The following is a 13,612-nucleotide window of genomic DNA, read 5'->3' as shown; positions in this document are numbered from 1 at the left end:
CATCTTGGGCTTGGTCTTGCCTGGCGGCGCAGCGAAAAGACCAATATCAGTTTGCGTCTCGTTTTCGTTGAGTGCACTCTTAAAACCTTACGAAGTATTTTGAGCAAACTTAGTACAAGCTAATTTACTTCACTACCTAACCTAACATCTATGGTGTGCCACACTTTAAAATGATTGCTCTGCACTTTCGAACGAGACGGTACTTACGGCCGCTCCGGGGCAGTGACGTGGACTCCCGGGTGGGCGCGGGCCTGCGCACGGCGTGCACGGAGGCCTGCTGCGCCGAGGTGGGGTGCTTGGGCGGCCGGTGGTAGGGCTGCTGGGCCGGGGGCTGCGAGCCGGGCTGCGACGTGCCGCCGCTGGACTGGCGCGGCATGCTGCTGGACTTGCCCACGGGGGTCTCCATGGCGACGCGTTGCAGCTCCTCCTGGAACTTGGCCAGCAGCTGCTCCTGCTGCCGGTCCTGCAGGAACTCGCGGTCGAACTGCATCTGGTAGTGGCGCTGCATGTTGGCCTTGGACTCCTTGAAGGGCTTGCGCGCGCCGTCCGTCTGCGGCGGCGGCAGTCCCTTCGGCGGCAGCGGCGGCGGCTGGTTGTGACCTTGCTGTTGACCTTGAGGGTGACCTTGCGGGTGGCCTTGAGGGTGACCTTGAGGGTGACCTTGAGGATGGCCTTGCGGGTGACCTTGAGGGTGACCTTGAGGATGGCCTTGCGGGTGGCCTTGCTGCAGGCCCTGCTGCCCGGCCGGCACCTGCTGCAGCGACCGCGACCTGGGCACGCGGCCACTGCGGCCCCCGGAGCTGTAGGCCGGGGCACGGCGCCTGCACAAAGATTGTACGTTTCTGTTACGTCCACCCATCAATTTGCAAACAAAGACAAAGCAAGTAAAATTAATTTGGAAAATCCAGGAAAGTGGCTTTTGGAGCTCTGTTGGGCATTTCCGGGACTTGTCATTCAAATCGATTCTTATGTACTATAACTGGTAGAGACTCATTCAAAATAGAAACATTGGAAATTTTAGAATTTTCCGAAGATCGGATGCAATTTTTATTTCTGTTCAAAAAATTTTCTGGGAATTTTCAAGAATTTTGCAAACAGAGCGTGTACTCACGGGAAGTTGTTGTACTCGTCGCTGTCCGACGAAGTGTCGTAGGGCTGCAGCCTGGTGCGACCGTAGTGGCTGGCGTTGGGCGCACGGCCTCCGCGGCGACCCCTGCAGGCACAGCAAGCACAGTCACTGTCAGCGTGTTGCCCAGACCAGGCCGGCAGCAGCCACCATCGCACTCTTCACGGAACACCCCGTGATACTGGCGCAGGCGGCCAAAAATCTAAACGCGTTTTGTGCTCCAGAGTCGCTAAACAGGACTCGAATCGAGCGTGTGACCCCACCAATGGATTCCTCGTTCAGAGAGCAATCCATTGGTGGGGTCACACGTTCGGTTCGAGTCATATTTAGCGACTCTGGAGCTCAAAACGCGCCGCCTGGCCCACTGTACGACGGAGACAGATGGCCTCACCCTTTCTGCAACTGCTCCTCCTCCTCGTCGTCGTCCGTGTAGATGGGGCCCTTCTCCGACAGGCGGTCCCTGCTGCTGCTCTTGTCGCGGCTCCGCGGCTGCTTGGGCTGCTTCGGCTGCTTGACCGCCGGCTGCTGCTGCTGCTTTACTGGCTGCTGCTGCTTTGGCTGCTGCTTCACTGGCGGCTGCATCTGCTTCGGCTGCTGCGACTGCTGCAGCTGCTGCAGCGGCACGCGCGTCTGGAAGGACAAGACCGTCAAGCTGGATGCGTCGCCCGCCGCACAGACCAGCGCAGGTGGCCGAAACTCCAGACGCGTTTTGGAGCCCCAGAGTCGCTTAACAGGACTCGAACCGATCTTGTGACCCCACCAATGGCTTCCTCGTTCGGAGAGCAATCCATTGGTGGGGTCACACGTTCGGTTCGAGTCCCATTTAGCGACGCTGGAGCTCAAAACGCGTTCGGGATTTTGACCGCCTCCACCGGTCTTCTGGCAGACTCATTCCGAGAGTCGTTCGTCGCTCTGTCCGTCCCTCACTCATCGGGCGTCCCTTATAGACAGACAGCGACGAAAACGACTGTCGTGTGTTTTACTAGTGGCCCAGCCCGCTCACCATCTCCCTGGCCGCGGTGCTGCGTCGGCGGCCGACGCTGCCGGTGGGCGCGTCGGCGTCCAGGTCCGGCACGGCGCGCCGCACCCTGCCGCGAGGCACCGCCCCCTCCGAGTTCCGGCGACGCATGTCGTACGAACCCTGCCGCCGCCACCACCATCACCAAGTTAGTGCGTTAGCCAACATGCCACTCTACAAACTCAAGAGTATTTGAAAAATTTCGAAAAACTCTAGATGCGTTTTGACCCCAGAGTCACTAAATGGGACTCGAACCGCACGTAGTGTGACCCCACCAATGGATTGCTCTCCGAACGAGGAATCCATTGGTGGGATCACACGTTCGGTTCGAGGTCTGTTTAACGACTCTGGAGCTCAAAACGCGTCTAGAGTTTTGGCCGCCTCCACCGGTCTTCTGGCCCACTGTGCGCCACTCACCACTTCGCGCTCCAGGAAGCCGTGGTCGCTGCTGGGCTCGTCGTGGTCCTGGACGGCGTCCCGGAAGCCCGCCGGCGGCGAGATGACGCGGTCGTCGGCCGCCCACTCGGCCGACATGAGGTCGCGCGGCACGGGCAGCAGCACGCCGTCGGCGCCCCACACGTCGGCGTACCGGTCCGCGCGGTCCGCGCGCCGGTTCTCCCGGTGGCCCGCGTCCGCCGCGGCACTGCGCAACGGGGAAGGGAGGGTCACTTCACTGGGAAAATTTGGGTGGTCGGAGTGCGAGGGGTCGGAATCAGTCTGCTGGGAGAAGGCAGCGGCAGCAAGAATATCGGTTGCATTGCTTTGCTTGCACTCACCGAGTGGCGTGGGACTGCTGCGCCGTGCGGCCCGTCCGGCCCCGGGAGGAACTTCGACTCCTGCTCCTGCCCCTCTGGGTCGTCCTGGAAGCATTCGTTGGCGGTCAAGGTCAAGTGGAGGGAGGAGGGGAGGAGCAATTAGCGAAGCATAGAGGCACTTTCACGAAACTCGGTCTGCTTACCTTTCAAGCTCGCGACCCGAGTCCTCGTCGCCGGAGGGAGCGGACACCTGCAGGGCATGGGCACGAGAACAGCGAGAGTCAACACCTTCACTCCGAAAAGTAACAAGACCCAGGGATGCCAAATAAAAAGGCACCTCCATATTATGGTGGTGCAGCTGACTTCATAACACACCATTGAGAATTCACTGTACTTTATAGATATTTTGACGAATTTCGTTTGTATTATGGAGAAAATCTCCACCCGCTGCAGCCGTTCACCGTCAGACAGTGTGTTCGCCTACCTGCATCCAGCCGGCCTTGCACAGGAAGACGCCGGTCTCGGTGCCGCCGACCCAGCTGACGGGGCTGAGCTCGCGGTCGGACTCTTTGTTGGTCCTGGACCTGGACCGCGACCTGCTCCTCCTGGCGGTGCTGTCGGCCGAGAAGCTCCTGGGCGGGCCCTCGCCGCCGCTGGAGGCGCCGCTTTTCTTGGCGGCCGGGGGCGGCGCGGCCACGACGGCGGCCTTGGTGGGGGCGGGCGCGGCGCGCGGCGCGGCGGCAGAGGCGTCACGCCGCGACTCGTGTCTGCCGGCCGCCTTGACGGCCTGCTTGGCGGGGCCCTGGCGTGCCCCGCGGCCGCCCCGCCGCGCCGCCGCCTTGCCCTCCGGGGCGCGGCCGCCCGCCCGTCGCGGGAACGAACTGGAGTAGGTGCGCGCGTCCACGGGGCTCGGCGACCGCGACGCCAGAGCCGCCACCCCCAGGGGGCCCACCTGGATCTTGGGCAGCGGGTGGCCCCTGCAACCAACAGCACCCGCATCACTGCCTGGAGATAGAGATCAAGTGATTCCAATTCAGGGCCTACAGTTCGATTTGATTCCATTCCATTTCAAAACATTCGCTCGTCCCCAAGCCTGCCGCCTAGTCCAGCTCGCCCAACGTGGCAGACGCCTGCAAAGTGCGGCTGGGCCAGCCCGCGGCGCACCGGTGCCCGGCAGGCCTGCCTACCCCACAGTCCTACAATGAGCCCCACTTAAGGACTCTAGCGCTGCTTCGCCACCCACGCAGTGTTGCCACATAAGAATGCAAAAATTCCCCCTACGCATACCAGTGTTGAAAGGGTTGCCAATCGCGTGCCTGCCTACTAGGCAACTTGTCGAAAGGAAAGCTGAGGTTTGTCTCCAGGCTGAGGTTGGCAACCCTGTGGACCCCGGCGCATGGTGGGAATTTTCCCCACTTATGTTGGCAACAACATGCCGAGAGCCCCCGCAGTATATCCGGATCACGCGAGGCGGTAAATCCCAAAGTTAGCTTCGGTTTGTTCTGCTCCATTCAATTGTTGGCTCCAAGAACACGCGGGAAATCTCTCTCCGCGCGCGCGCCTATAATGCGAGACACACAATCCCGCCACTTTGCTCTCTCTCTCTCTCTCTCTCTCTCTCTCTCTCTCTCTCTCTCTCTCTCTCTCTCTCTCTCTCTCTCTCTCTCTCTCTCTCTCTCTCTCTCTGTTTCTTTCTCCGTCCCTTCATTTCTTTCTCCGGACTGTCCGACGCGTCCCGCGCCCACGTCCTGCCCACGCCCAATATGGTGGGTCGGATCTCGGGCGGAGGGGGAGGGGGGGAGGGGGAACGTTGCGTTGGACTAGCGGTCGCGGCCAGGGGCATATGAGAGGTCCCCTGCATATCGCATACGTACTCACACAGAGACGCACACACGTACACACATTCCCGGGCAGACTGACACACAGACACACACACAGACACACACACACACACACACACACACACACACACACACGTGAGGTCGCATCATTAATTCGGACTGGCTCTGTCCATCTTTGTTCGCAGTGGCGGTCTACGCTGACCGAAACGGCTCGCCTTGTAAAAAGAAAGCCCTCGGGCTGCTCACTGTGTGAGAGCACTGTGTGAGAGCTGTGAGAGCGCTCAGAGAGAGAGAGAGAGAGAGAGAGAGAGAGAGAGAGAGAGAGAGAGAGAGAAGAGTTATGTGTCTAAGTCTGTGTTTGTGTGTGTGTGTGTGTGTGTGTGTGATATCATCTATCGATTAAACTAATACAGTCTCAGAAAATCGGCGACCGACTTTGTTTTGGTTCGATGTCCAAACAGTGTCGTCGATCCGATCGGTTCTGGCTGGCCCACTGTGGGGTGGCCCGGCGGTTCAATCGAACAGATCGCCTCGATACGCATCTCACCACGCATGGCGCGCTTCTTCCTCAACCACAGAGAAAAATACTCGAAAACGCATTGTTTATTTCCGTATTTTAATGCTGGTTCACACTGGTAAAACTAAAGCGTAGAACGAGGCTTCAAGAATCCTTCAAGCGTACAACTACGCTTCGAGGCAATTCCCCCTATGCATTTAGACAGGAGGAAAGGTACGGAGAGCTCTTGGTGGCTTCAAGAAGGGCGTAATACTACGCCTCAATTTTACCAGAGCATTTTTGTGAGAAAACAGTAAATATTGGGTAGGTTGGGGGCTTGGCTAAATTAGTGGTGCCCTGGCCTGGAGTTCAATGAATCCTTTAACCGGATTCATTTGACAGCGCACGAAGCATCATGATGCCTTGACATGGCTATGTTTATACGCATATTTCTGATTTGTTGTGTTTTGCTTTTGTATTTCTCATCAGCCCTGGTTTTTTTTATGTGCTGTCTGGATTTTTTTTCCTGGAATTTTGGAGAGCGGCGCCCCAGTCCACTCGGCGCTGTCAGCGGAGTTCCTTTTTCGGACCGGAGCGGCAACAGCAACACCGACCAGTGTGCCGGGCCGCGGCGGGCTGCCGGGTCTCGCCTCTAGCGCCTCTAGCCTCGCACGCCCACGGCGCCGCCACACTGCCACACGCAGCACGCACTCCGGGTCCTCGCCGCGCCTCTTGGTGTTGGGCCGCCGAACGGCGCGCCAGCAGACGGAGTCGTTTTCGTCGCTCTGTCCCTCTCGCACTCATGGGGCGTCCCGTGCAGGTGCAAGAGAGACAGAGCGAGACTCTCGGAATGAGTCTATCCGGCCGGTGTGGCGGGAGACACCGGGGAGAACGACGACCGATGGCGCCGCGGTTTGGTTGGGGACCGTGTCTCATAAAGCTCTAAGTGGTGCTTGTTATCTGGCAGTGTAGTGCCGGGTCTCTAAGGACGTGCACGTCGGGAAGGGAAGGGAAGTTCAGGCCAGCCACGCTGACGCCCTCGGTGGCATTCGAACGGTCTTCGAGACGTCAGCAGACTGACCGCCATGTGTGCGAGAAGGACTCACGAAATGAGTCTGGCGTGACGCCGCAGCTGATCCGGCGTGGAGCGTTGCAGTGCGCTCACCTGTACGACTGCATGCTGTGCGTGGACTCGACGCCGGAGTCGCCCGCCGTCTCGCAGAAGGTGCTCGGCCCGACGGAGACGCCGTCCTCGTCGAAGAGCTCCTCGCCGATCTCGCTCTCGCAGCTCAGCAGGAAGTCGCTGCTGTAGTGGTCGCTGACGCTGCCCCGGCCGGCGGGGTGCGCGCCGCCCTGGCCGTGGCCGTGGCCGTGGCCGTGGCCCTGCGCGGGCCCCGCTGGGCCTTGCCCCCCAGGGGTCTGCAAGCGGCGGACGGCCTCGGTGTACACGCGGTAGCTGTCGAGGTCGCCGCGCAGCCCGGGGACGAGGTCGGGCACGGCGAGGTCGCGCGACACGGACGCTAGCAGGTCCAGGTCCTCGAGACTGCGGCCCTGCTCGCCCAGCCCGCCCACGTAGCGCAGGACTCGGCGGCGGGCGTCCTCCCGCCCGAGCGACCGCTGCGACACTGGCGGTCCTCCCGGCACTCCCGGCCCGGCCGGCGCGCCGACGGGGGCCGCGCCGCCATGGCCCCGCGTGCCGCCCCGCGCCCCGCGGCCCCGCGCGCCGTGCGCCCCACGGGGGGCCTCGTCCACCTGCGCGACCTGCGTCTGCTGCTTCCGCGGCACGGGGAAGGGCAGAGTCTGCGTCTCACGGTAGGTGCGCGGCGCCGGCACCGGGTAGCCGTCGTCGCCGACGCCCCCCGACGCCTCCGGACAGTCCGGCGGGCAGCCCGTGCAGCCCGGCGGGCAGGCGCCGCGGCAGTCTGGTGGGCAGCCCGGGGCGCAGCCTAGAGGGCCTGCAGCGGGGGCGCCTCGCGCGGCGCGGTGCTGGCCGTCGCCGACACCCTGGCGACCCTGGCGACCCTGGCCACCCTGGCCGGGCCCGCCGATCAGGAACTCTACGGACGCGGCGCGCCGCCCGGTCACGCCCGCCCCCGGCGCCGCCCAACCGCCCCCCGACGCCCGCCCCCGCGCCCCCGCACTCGGCACCGCGTGCTGCTTGGCTGGACGTCGCTCCACCTGCAACACAGCACGGTCGTCAGGACGGACGTCAACAAACTTGAAGCCACCGAACCGAGATCAGTAGTCAGTTAGATCTCTAGATGAAATCTTCAGTCGTGTCAACACTCATGGTCCTCTTTTAGTGGATTCTTAACTGATTTCTTGGCTTTTTAATTTAATAGTTTAATATCCAGAAAAGAGTTAACTCTTTTATGTTTATTTTACTAATTTAAGAAGCATTTTAACTATGGCAATTTGAACCCCTATTCGGTGCCAGAATCTCTCAACCGCAAGTCACTCACTGTCTTTGAAGCCGATCCATTCTGGTCTTTCTCAATCCAGCCCCCCTCCGGCACCCTCTGTGGTTTCTGCAAACGAAAAAAAAAACACCGCTTATTTTTACCATCATCATCGACGCTGTTAGGCCTCCACAGACAAGAAGCGTATTAGAACGTCAACCACAAAAAAGGGGGAATCATCTGATAGTGCACTGGTGAAACTGGAGTTTTACGCTTCATTCAAGCAGACAACTACGCTCGACGAAGCATAACCACTAAGCTTGAAGAGAGGCGTAAAAGTAGGCTTCAGTTCTACCAGTGGGGTGCGCGTCTTCCCGCGCGACAAACCTGGGCTTTCCGTTGGCGCTGTTGTAGATCAAAGTCCTGGAGAATGTTGTTCTGCTGATGGCTCGTCAGCCAACCTGCACACAAAGAAAGGCCCAAGTCGGTAAAGGCAACCCAAGGAACAGCAGAACACTACACCCCAAAAAGGGCGACGAGGAATGGCTCGTCTACTAGTGTGGCAGCACTGCCCCGGGGCGGCGGGGTGTCGGTCGGGGCTCCCCGGCGCCGCCGCCCGCCGACTGCAGCATAGGCAACCCGCCGAGTCCGTCGCCCCCGCGGGCTGCCTACCCCGAAGCTCGCAGGCGCCTTTCTTGTTGTTTTTTTGTTTTTCTTTGTTGGTTATTGTCGTTAGTTTTTTTCTGTCCTTGTGACTCACCACATGGAGCGGGTGCGGGAGCGCCGTTGTGTCGTTCGGGACATCCGCGGATCATCGGCACCCTTAAGTGGCCTGCAAAAAAAAAAGCAACAACAAAATAGAATCAGCGCGCAGCACCACTCAAAACAACAACAACAACAACATGTCGCCGCGCATTTACATTCACAAAGCAAAATCTCGTGCAGCAAAAAAGAGAGGTGCCTTAATGCATTCTGGGAGGCTGGCCGTGTTTCAGCCCGCCGGCCCCCTCTGCCTGTCCTTGTCGCTCTCGCAGCGCAGCCCGGCCGCGGTGCGCGAGGCCTGCCAGCCTGCCAGGCAGCGCCAGTCCAATCGATTTCGGGAGGTGGAGGGGCGGGGGAGGGGCTGCGGCCGGGGAGGGGGCGGAGGGGAGGGGGCGGGGCACCCGGAAGTCGGCGGGGAGGGGGCGCGGGAGTTGAAGGAGCGCGCATCTCACTCCAAATCCTCAGCTTCCGAAGACTTATTTTCGATTCGTTACTTCTTTGCGCTCTGCCGGGCTCTGCGCCCCTCTGCGCGCGGGCCGGGCGGTGCACTGTGTAACTCGTTCCGAATTCGCGGAGCAACAGTGGAGCGAGTAGCGAGGCTGTCGAGGGGTGCGAAAAACGGACGGCCGTGTTGCTGCACAGTGGGCCAGAAGACCGGTGGAGGCGGAAAAATTATTGGCCTGTTTTGAGCTCAAGAGTCGCTAAATGGGACTCGAACCGAACGTGACCCCACCAATGGATTGCTCGTTTGGAGAGCAATCCATTGGTGGGGTCACTCGTTCGGTTCGACTCCAATTAGCGACTCTGGAGCTCAAAACGCGCCCAGAGTTTTGGCCGCCTCCACCGGTCTTCTGGCCCACTGTGTGCTGGCTTGCTTCGCTTGCTGGCCGAGGAATGCTAAGCACTTCGCCCCGAGTATTGGCAGCTTCAGGAAAAGGCATTTTCCGCGCCGGGGATAAATTTGCAAGCGGGCTCTCTCTGGGGTTCGTTCGGAATAAGAAACGCAGCTTTAACCAGTGTCACGGAGTGCCGACGGTGGAGGCCCCTTGCGCCCTGCCAAATAATTTACAGCGACCTCGTGTCCACTTTGCCGGAGCGTCGACCGCGAAACGGGAGTCACACGTTCGGTTTGAGGTCCTGCTTAGCTACTCTGGAGCTCGAAACGCGTCTAGAGTTTCGGCCACCAGCGACGGTCTTCTGGCCCACTGTGCCGGACTCTTCATTCGCCCTCGAGACGCTCAGAGTCGGCAATCTGAGATTTTTGTTTGGCGGGCACATCCGGTGACATTTTTATCCGGTTTTCATCCATCATCGCTCGGGTCGGCGAGGATGCGAATGCCCGCCCGAACTACCCCGAAGTAATGTCAATGTCGCTGGCGGAAAGCAGCCTCGGCGCCGCACAGCGCCCCCGGCTGTTTACCGCGGACGAAACGCGAACTAGGGCCGCAGACAAGACCCGCTGATTATGATGGCCACGGTCTGGCTTTCCCTCGGCCGCGGCCTAACAACGCTCTCCGTCTCTCTCGCACTCACGGGGCGTCCCGTCAAGGTGCGAGAGAGACAGTCGCTGCTCCCTGGCAGCCGCGCAGCCGGTGGCCGCTGAAACATTAATCGTCTCCGCTGTTCATTTCCGATCGACAGACAGGCGGACAGGTTGGCTACACTGGCAGGGCCTGGCAGTGCAGTGGCGCGGACGGCCGACTCAATGGGATGGTTTATTCACAACAAAGTGTGTGTTGTGTTTCGACAGTTGTCGCCCTTCCGCCCGCGGGGGATTCTTTCCTTCGGCGTGCGCGTCTTGCAGACACTCCGGCTCCAGCACCGCACTGCTACACTTGTCAGGGGGTGATCGACCGGACTGTGTCTTCATGTCCCACTGCCCCTCCCCACCCCCACCCCGCCCCGCGCACACATGCACTTACACACACACACACACACACGCACGCACGCACGCGCGGTCGCGGAGATGAGCGCTTGTCGGCGGAGGCCTCGACGGCCGCGACCGGCCGAGGCCGTGCTGGACGCAGCCAAGAAGGGCGGCAAGGCTGCAGGGGCCAGGGAGGCTGGCGCGGTGAGGTTAGGGCGCCCTGGCGGTCCTGGTGGCCCTGGCAGGCAGGCTGCCGTAGAGCCGCGTAGCGCGGACCACTCCCGGACCACTCCCCCCAGCGGGCCGAGAGGGCGGAGAGGGCCGCCCTCTACGCTACGCCCAGCTCGGCGCACAGCTGCGGCGCGGGGCCGCCTGGGCCTCGTCCAGCCTCGGCTGCACACTCATTCCGAGACTCGTTCTGTCTCTCTCGCACCTACACGGGACGCCCAGTGAGTGCGAGACGGGCAGAGCGACGGAAACGACTCTCGGAACGAGTGCGCAGGGTTTGGCGTGGCGCGGCGTCGCTTGCACTCACCGCAGGGTCGCAGCCAGCAGCCACCATCACCACCTGGAGCTCGGCCTCCCCGACCACCGTCTCGGCGTGTCCACGACGTCCATGACGGCACGATGCACTGGCACACTGGTACGCACGAGCGCGGCGAGCACGCCAACGGCGAGTACGGCTCTGCCAGGGCGGCGGGGCGGCAGGGCGGCAGCGCCTCACGCTGGGGGCGTGGGGCGCCTAGTTGAGGGGGTGGCGGGCCTGCGGGCCGGGCGCGCAACGGGCACAGCGGGGAGGGGGAGGGGGCGCCCACCCCTCGCTCGCCGTGCTCGGCTCCAGCAGGGGCGGGGGAGGCTGCGCAGCTACCCTCTCTCCGTGCCGGGGGCGTGGCGGTGGTGGGGGGCACCGAGGATCGCCACCATCCTGCTGCGCTCATCCAGGGGGCCGTGTGGCGAAGCAGGCGAAGTAGGGCCCGGCCTCGGCGCGCTCGGCGCCACGGCCTCGGACCCCGCCCGGGCCGGCCCGGCCTCTGCGCGCCTCTGCCCGTGGCGGTGGCGGCGTGGATCATCTCGGCCGTGTGATCCTCGGCCAGCAAAAGCCGAGGCTGCGGGTGCGGAGGTTGCCGCCCTGGCGCCCCCGCGCCGCGAACCCCGCCGCGCCCCGCCACGCCCCGCCACGCCCGCCACGCCCCGCCACGCCCCGCCACGCCCCGCCACGCCCCGCCGCGCCCCGCCACGCCCCGCCACGCCCTGCTTGGCACCGCGAGGAGGGGCGGGGTGCTCGCCCCGCCGGCCCTGCCCCGTCGCAGCCATCCAGGCCGGTCCTGGGGGAAGTGAGGGGCGGCCGAGACGCGGTGGAGACGTTGCGCAGATTTGATGACAGGCGGGTGGCGGCATTGGCATGGAAAGTGCGTGCGTTTCCGGGCTGCACAGGGCGCGCAGTGGGCGAGAAGACCGGTGGAGGCGGCTGAAACTCTAGACGCGTTTTGAGCTCCAGAGTCGCTAAATGGGACTCGAACCGAACGTGTGACCCCACCAATGGATTGCTCTCCGAACGAGGAATCCATTGGTGGGGTCACACGCTCGGTCCGAGTCTCATCTAGCGACCCTGGAGCTAACGCGTCTAGAGTTTTGTGCGGCCTCCACCGGCCTTCTGGCCCACTGTGGGGCGACCCCCTGTCAGCCACCTCCGGCCCGGGTGCCCCCACTTCGTCGATCGGTGCATCACCGATATTTTCACCGGATTTTCACGCGGTGGCGAAAGGCTGCCCATCGAGACCCGTGTTGTGCTTGCGCTGCTTTCGCTGCTCGTGCCGCGACGGGGCGCCTGCCGACTGATTCCGAAAAATCGTTTCGTCGCTCTGTCTCTCTCGCACTCCAGGGGCGTCCCCTGAGGGTGCGAGAGAGACGGAGCGACGAAACGGTCCTCCGGAGTCGGGAGGCTGGAGAGCCGCAAAGTGCCGAAGCGGCTCTTGGCTTGAGGGCGCTCGGCGCTTGAGAGTCGGATGAGCGGCGCTTGCGAGGCGGAGGGCCTTGTTGCCTTGTCGCGGCACGGCGGCGGCACGGCGGCGGCGCGGCGGCGGCGCACACAGTGGATTCGCCAGAGGACCGGTGGCGGCGGTCAAAATCCCGGACGCGTTTTGAGCTCCAGAGTCGCTAAGTGGGACTCGAACTGAACGTGTGACCCCACCAAAGGATTGCTCTAGGAATGAGGAATCCATTGGTGGGGTCACACGCTTCGTTCTAGTCCCGTTTCGCGACTCTGGAGCTCAAAACGCGTCTCGAGTTTTGCGGCAGGGCAGCAGGGCGGCATGCCGTCGGCAGCCAAGGGCAGCCGCCACTCGGAACCCACGAAAAAACGGTTCCGGCAAAAACGGGCGTTGCGACGTTCAACGGCCAACTCCCACCCACCCACCCCTCCGCCTGGCCGGCCATGGTCAGCCGACCGATTCCGTGGGGTCGTTTTCGTCGCTCTGTCTCTCTCGCACTCATGGGGCGTCCCCTGTAGGTGCGAGAGAGACAGGGCGACGAAAGCGACCCTCTGAATCAGTCTCTGCTGTGTGATGGTGGCTTCCGAAGCCCTCGTCCTCCTGGCAGGAGAGGGCAGGACAGCAAGACAGCCGCCGCTCGCGATGCCTTGTTTGTTGTTTGATTGCCAGTGATTGGGGCCGCCGGGTTATCGCGGGGGAGACGCTTTTGTGCCGGGTTAATGATGCGGAGGCGGGGGGAGGGGGAGGGGGCTGGAAGGGTGGCGTCAAGGGGAGGGGGGGGGCGCTCCGCAAGCGCACTCAACTGACGCCAAGATGATGCCCTGCATTGGCAATCCGCCAAAGTTCTCCGCCTCCGCCAGTGCCTCTGCGGCACGGCCGGCCACGGCACTGTACTGTACATTCGCTCAGACCTGAGCCAGCGGCGACCCTTTGCTATGCAGGCCTTTTCTTGGTGCCATCATGAGTGTGGAAAACAGCCTCCAGACAACGAGCGAAACAAAGGGTCGAACCCTTATAACGCACCGGAACAGCACTCGGACAATGAGGCCCCCGGTGGGGTTCGGCTGTTTAACTTTTCCTTTGGTCGCCGCTGGCTCAGGTCTGAGCGAATGCACAGTAAGGCGAGCGTGGGGTATGGCCAGCCAGGCCAGCCTCCCACCGCTGTCGTCAATACCCCACGCAGGTTCGCCTCGCAGGGATGCTTTACCCCGTGACAGTGAGGCTATATCAAGTTAAGGAAATTTTCAGTTCACAATTCACAGATAGGGTGAGGGGTGAGGCGGGGAGTCATCACAATTCACAGTTCCCCACCTCACCCCTCACCCTATCTGTGAATTGTAAACTGTGAATTTCCTAA

General features: G+C 62.1%; 1 protein-coding gene across 1 annotated transcript; it reads right to left on the bottom strand.

The window, feature by feature from the left end:
* Positions 1 to 148: 148 nt before the first annotated feature.
* On the bottom strand, positions 149 to 10,956 carry LOC117647354 (chromatin modification-related protein eaf-1-like). The gene is made up of 14 exons (XM_034389074.1): positions 10,800 to 10,956; positions 8,396 to 8,467; positions 8,023 to 8,096; positions 7,699 to 7,764; positions 7,293 to 7,414; positions 6,402 to 6,542; positions 3,765 to 3,876; positions 3,384 to 3,569; positions 3,103 to 3,149; positions 2,921 to 3,004; positions 2,562 to 2,787; positions 1,518 to 1,756; positions 1,112 to 1,213; positions 149 to 821 (listed from the first exon to the last, which is right to left on the bottom strand). The coding sequence occupies exons 2-14, from the start codon at positions 8,448 to 8,450 to the stop codon at positions 149 to 151; spliced, it is 2,127 nt and encodes a 708-aa protein (XP_034244965.1). The 5' UTR covers positions 8,451 to 8,467; positions 10,800 to 10,956.
* Positions 10,957 to 13,612: the final 2,656 nt, after the last annotated feature.

Source organism: Thrips palmi, unplaced genomic scaffold (genome assembly GCF_012932325.1).
Source record: "Thrips palmi isolate BJ-2018 unplaced genomic scaffold, TpBJ-2018v1 HiC_scaffold_2, whole genome shotgun sequence".
In the NCBI taxonomy this organism is placed as follows: Eukaryota; Metazoa; Arthropoda; class Insecta; order Thysanoptera; family Thripidae; genus Thrips; species Thrips palmi.
The sequence above is the reverse complement of the archived record's forward strand: the minus strand, read 5'-3'. Positions and strand labels throughout refer to the sequence as shown.

Bases quoted from the DNA above. Each gene is read 5' to 3' on its own strand.
- LOC117647354 (XM_034389074.1), bottom strand. From the start codon at position 8,450: ATGATCCGCGGATGTCCCGAACGACACAACGGCGCTCCCGCACCCGCT. The intron at 3,877-6,401 runs GTGAGCGCACTG...TGTTGGTTGCAG, and splicing joins CACAGCATGCAGTCGTACAG to GGGCCACCCGCTGCCCAAGA. The intron at 3,570-3,764 runs GCGGGCGGCCGC...CCGGCCGCCAAG, and splicing joins CCAGTTCGTTCCCGCGACGG to AAAAGCGGCGCCTCCAGCGG.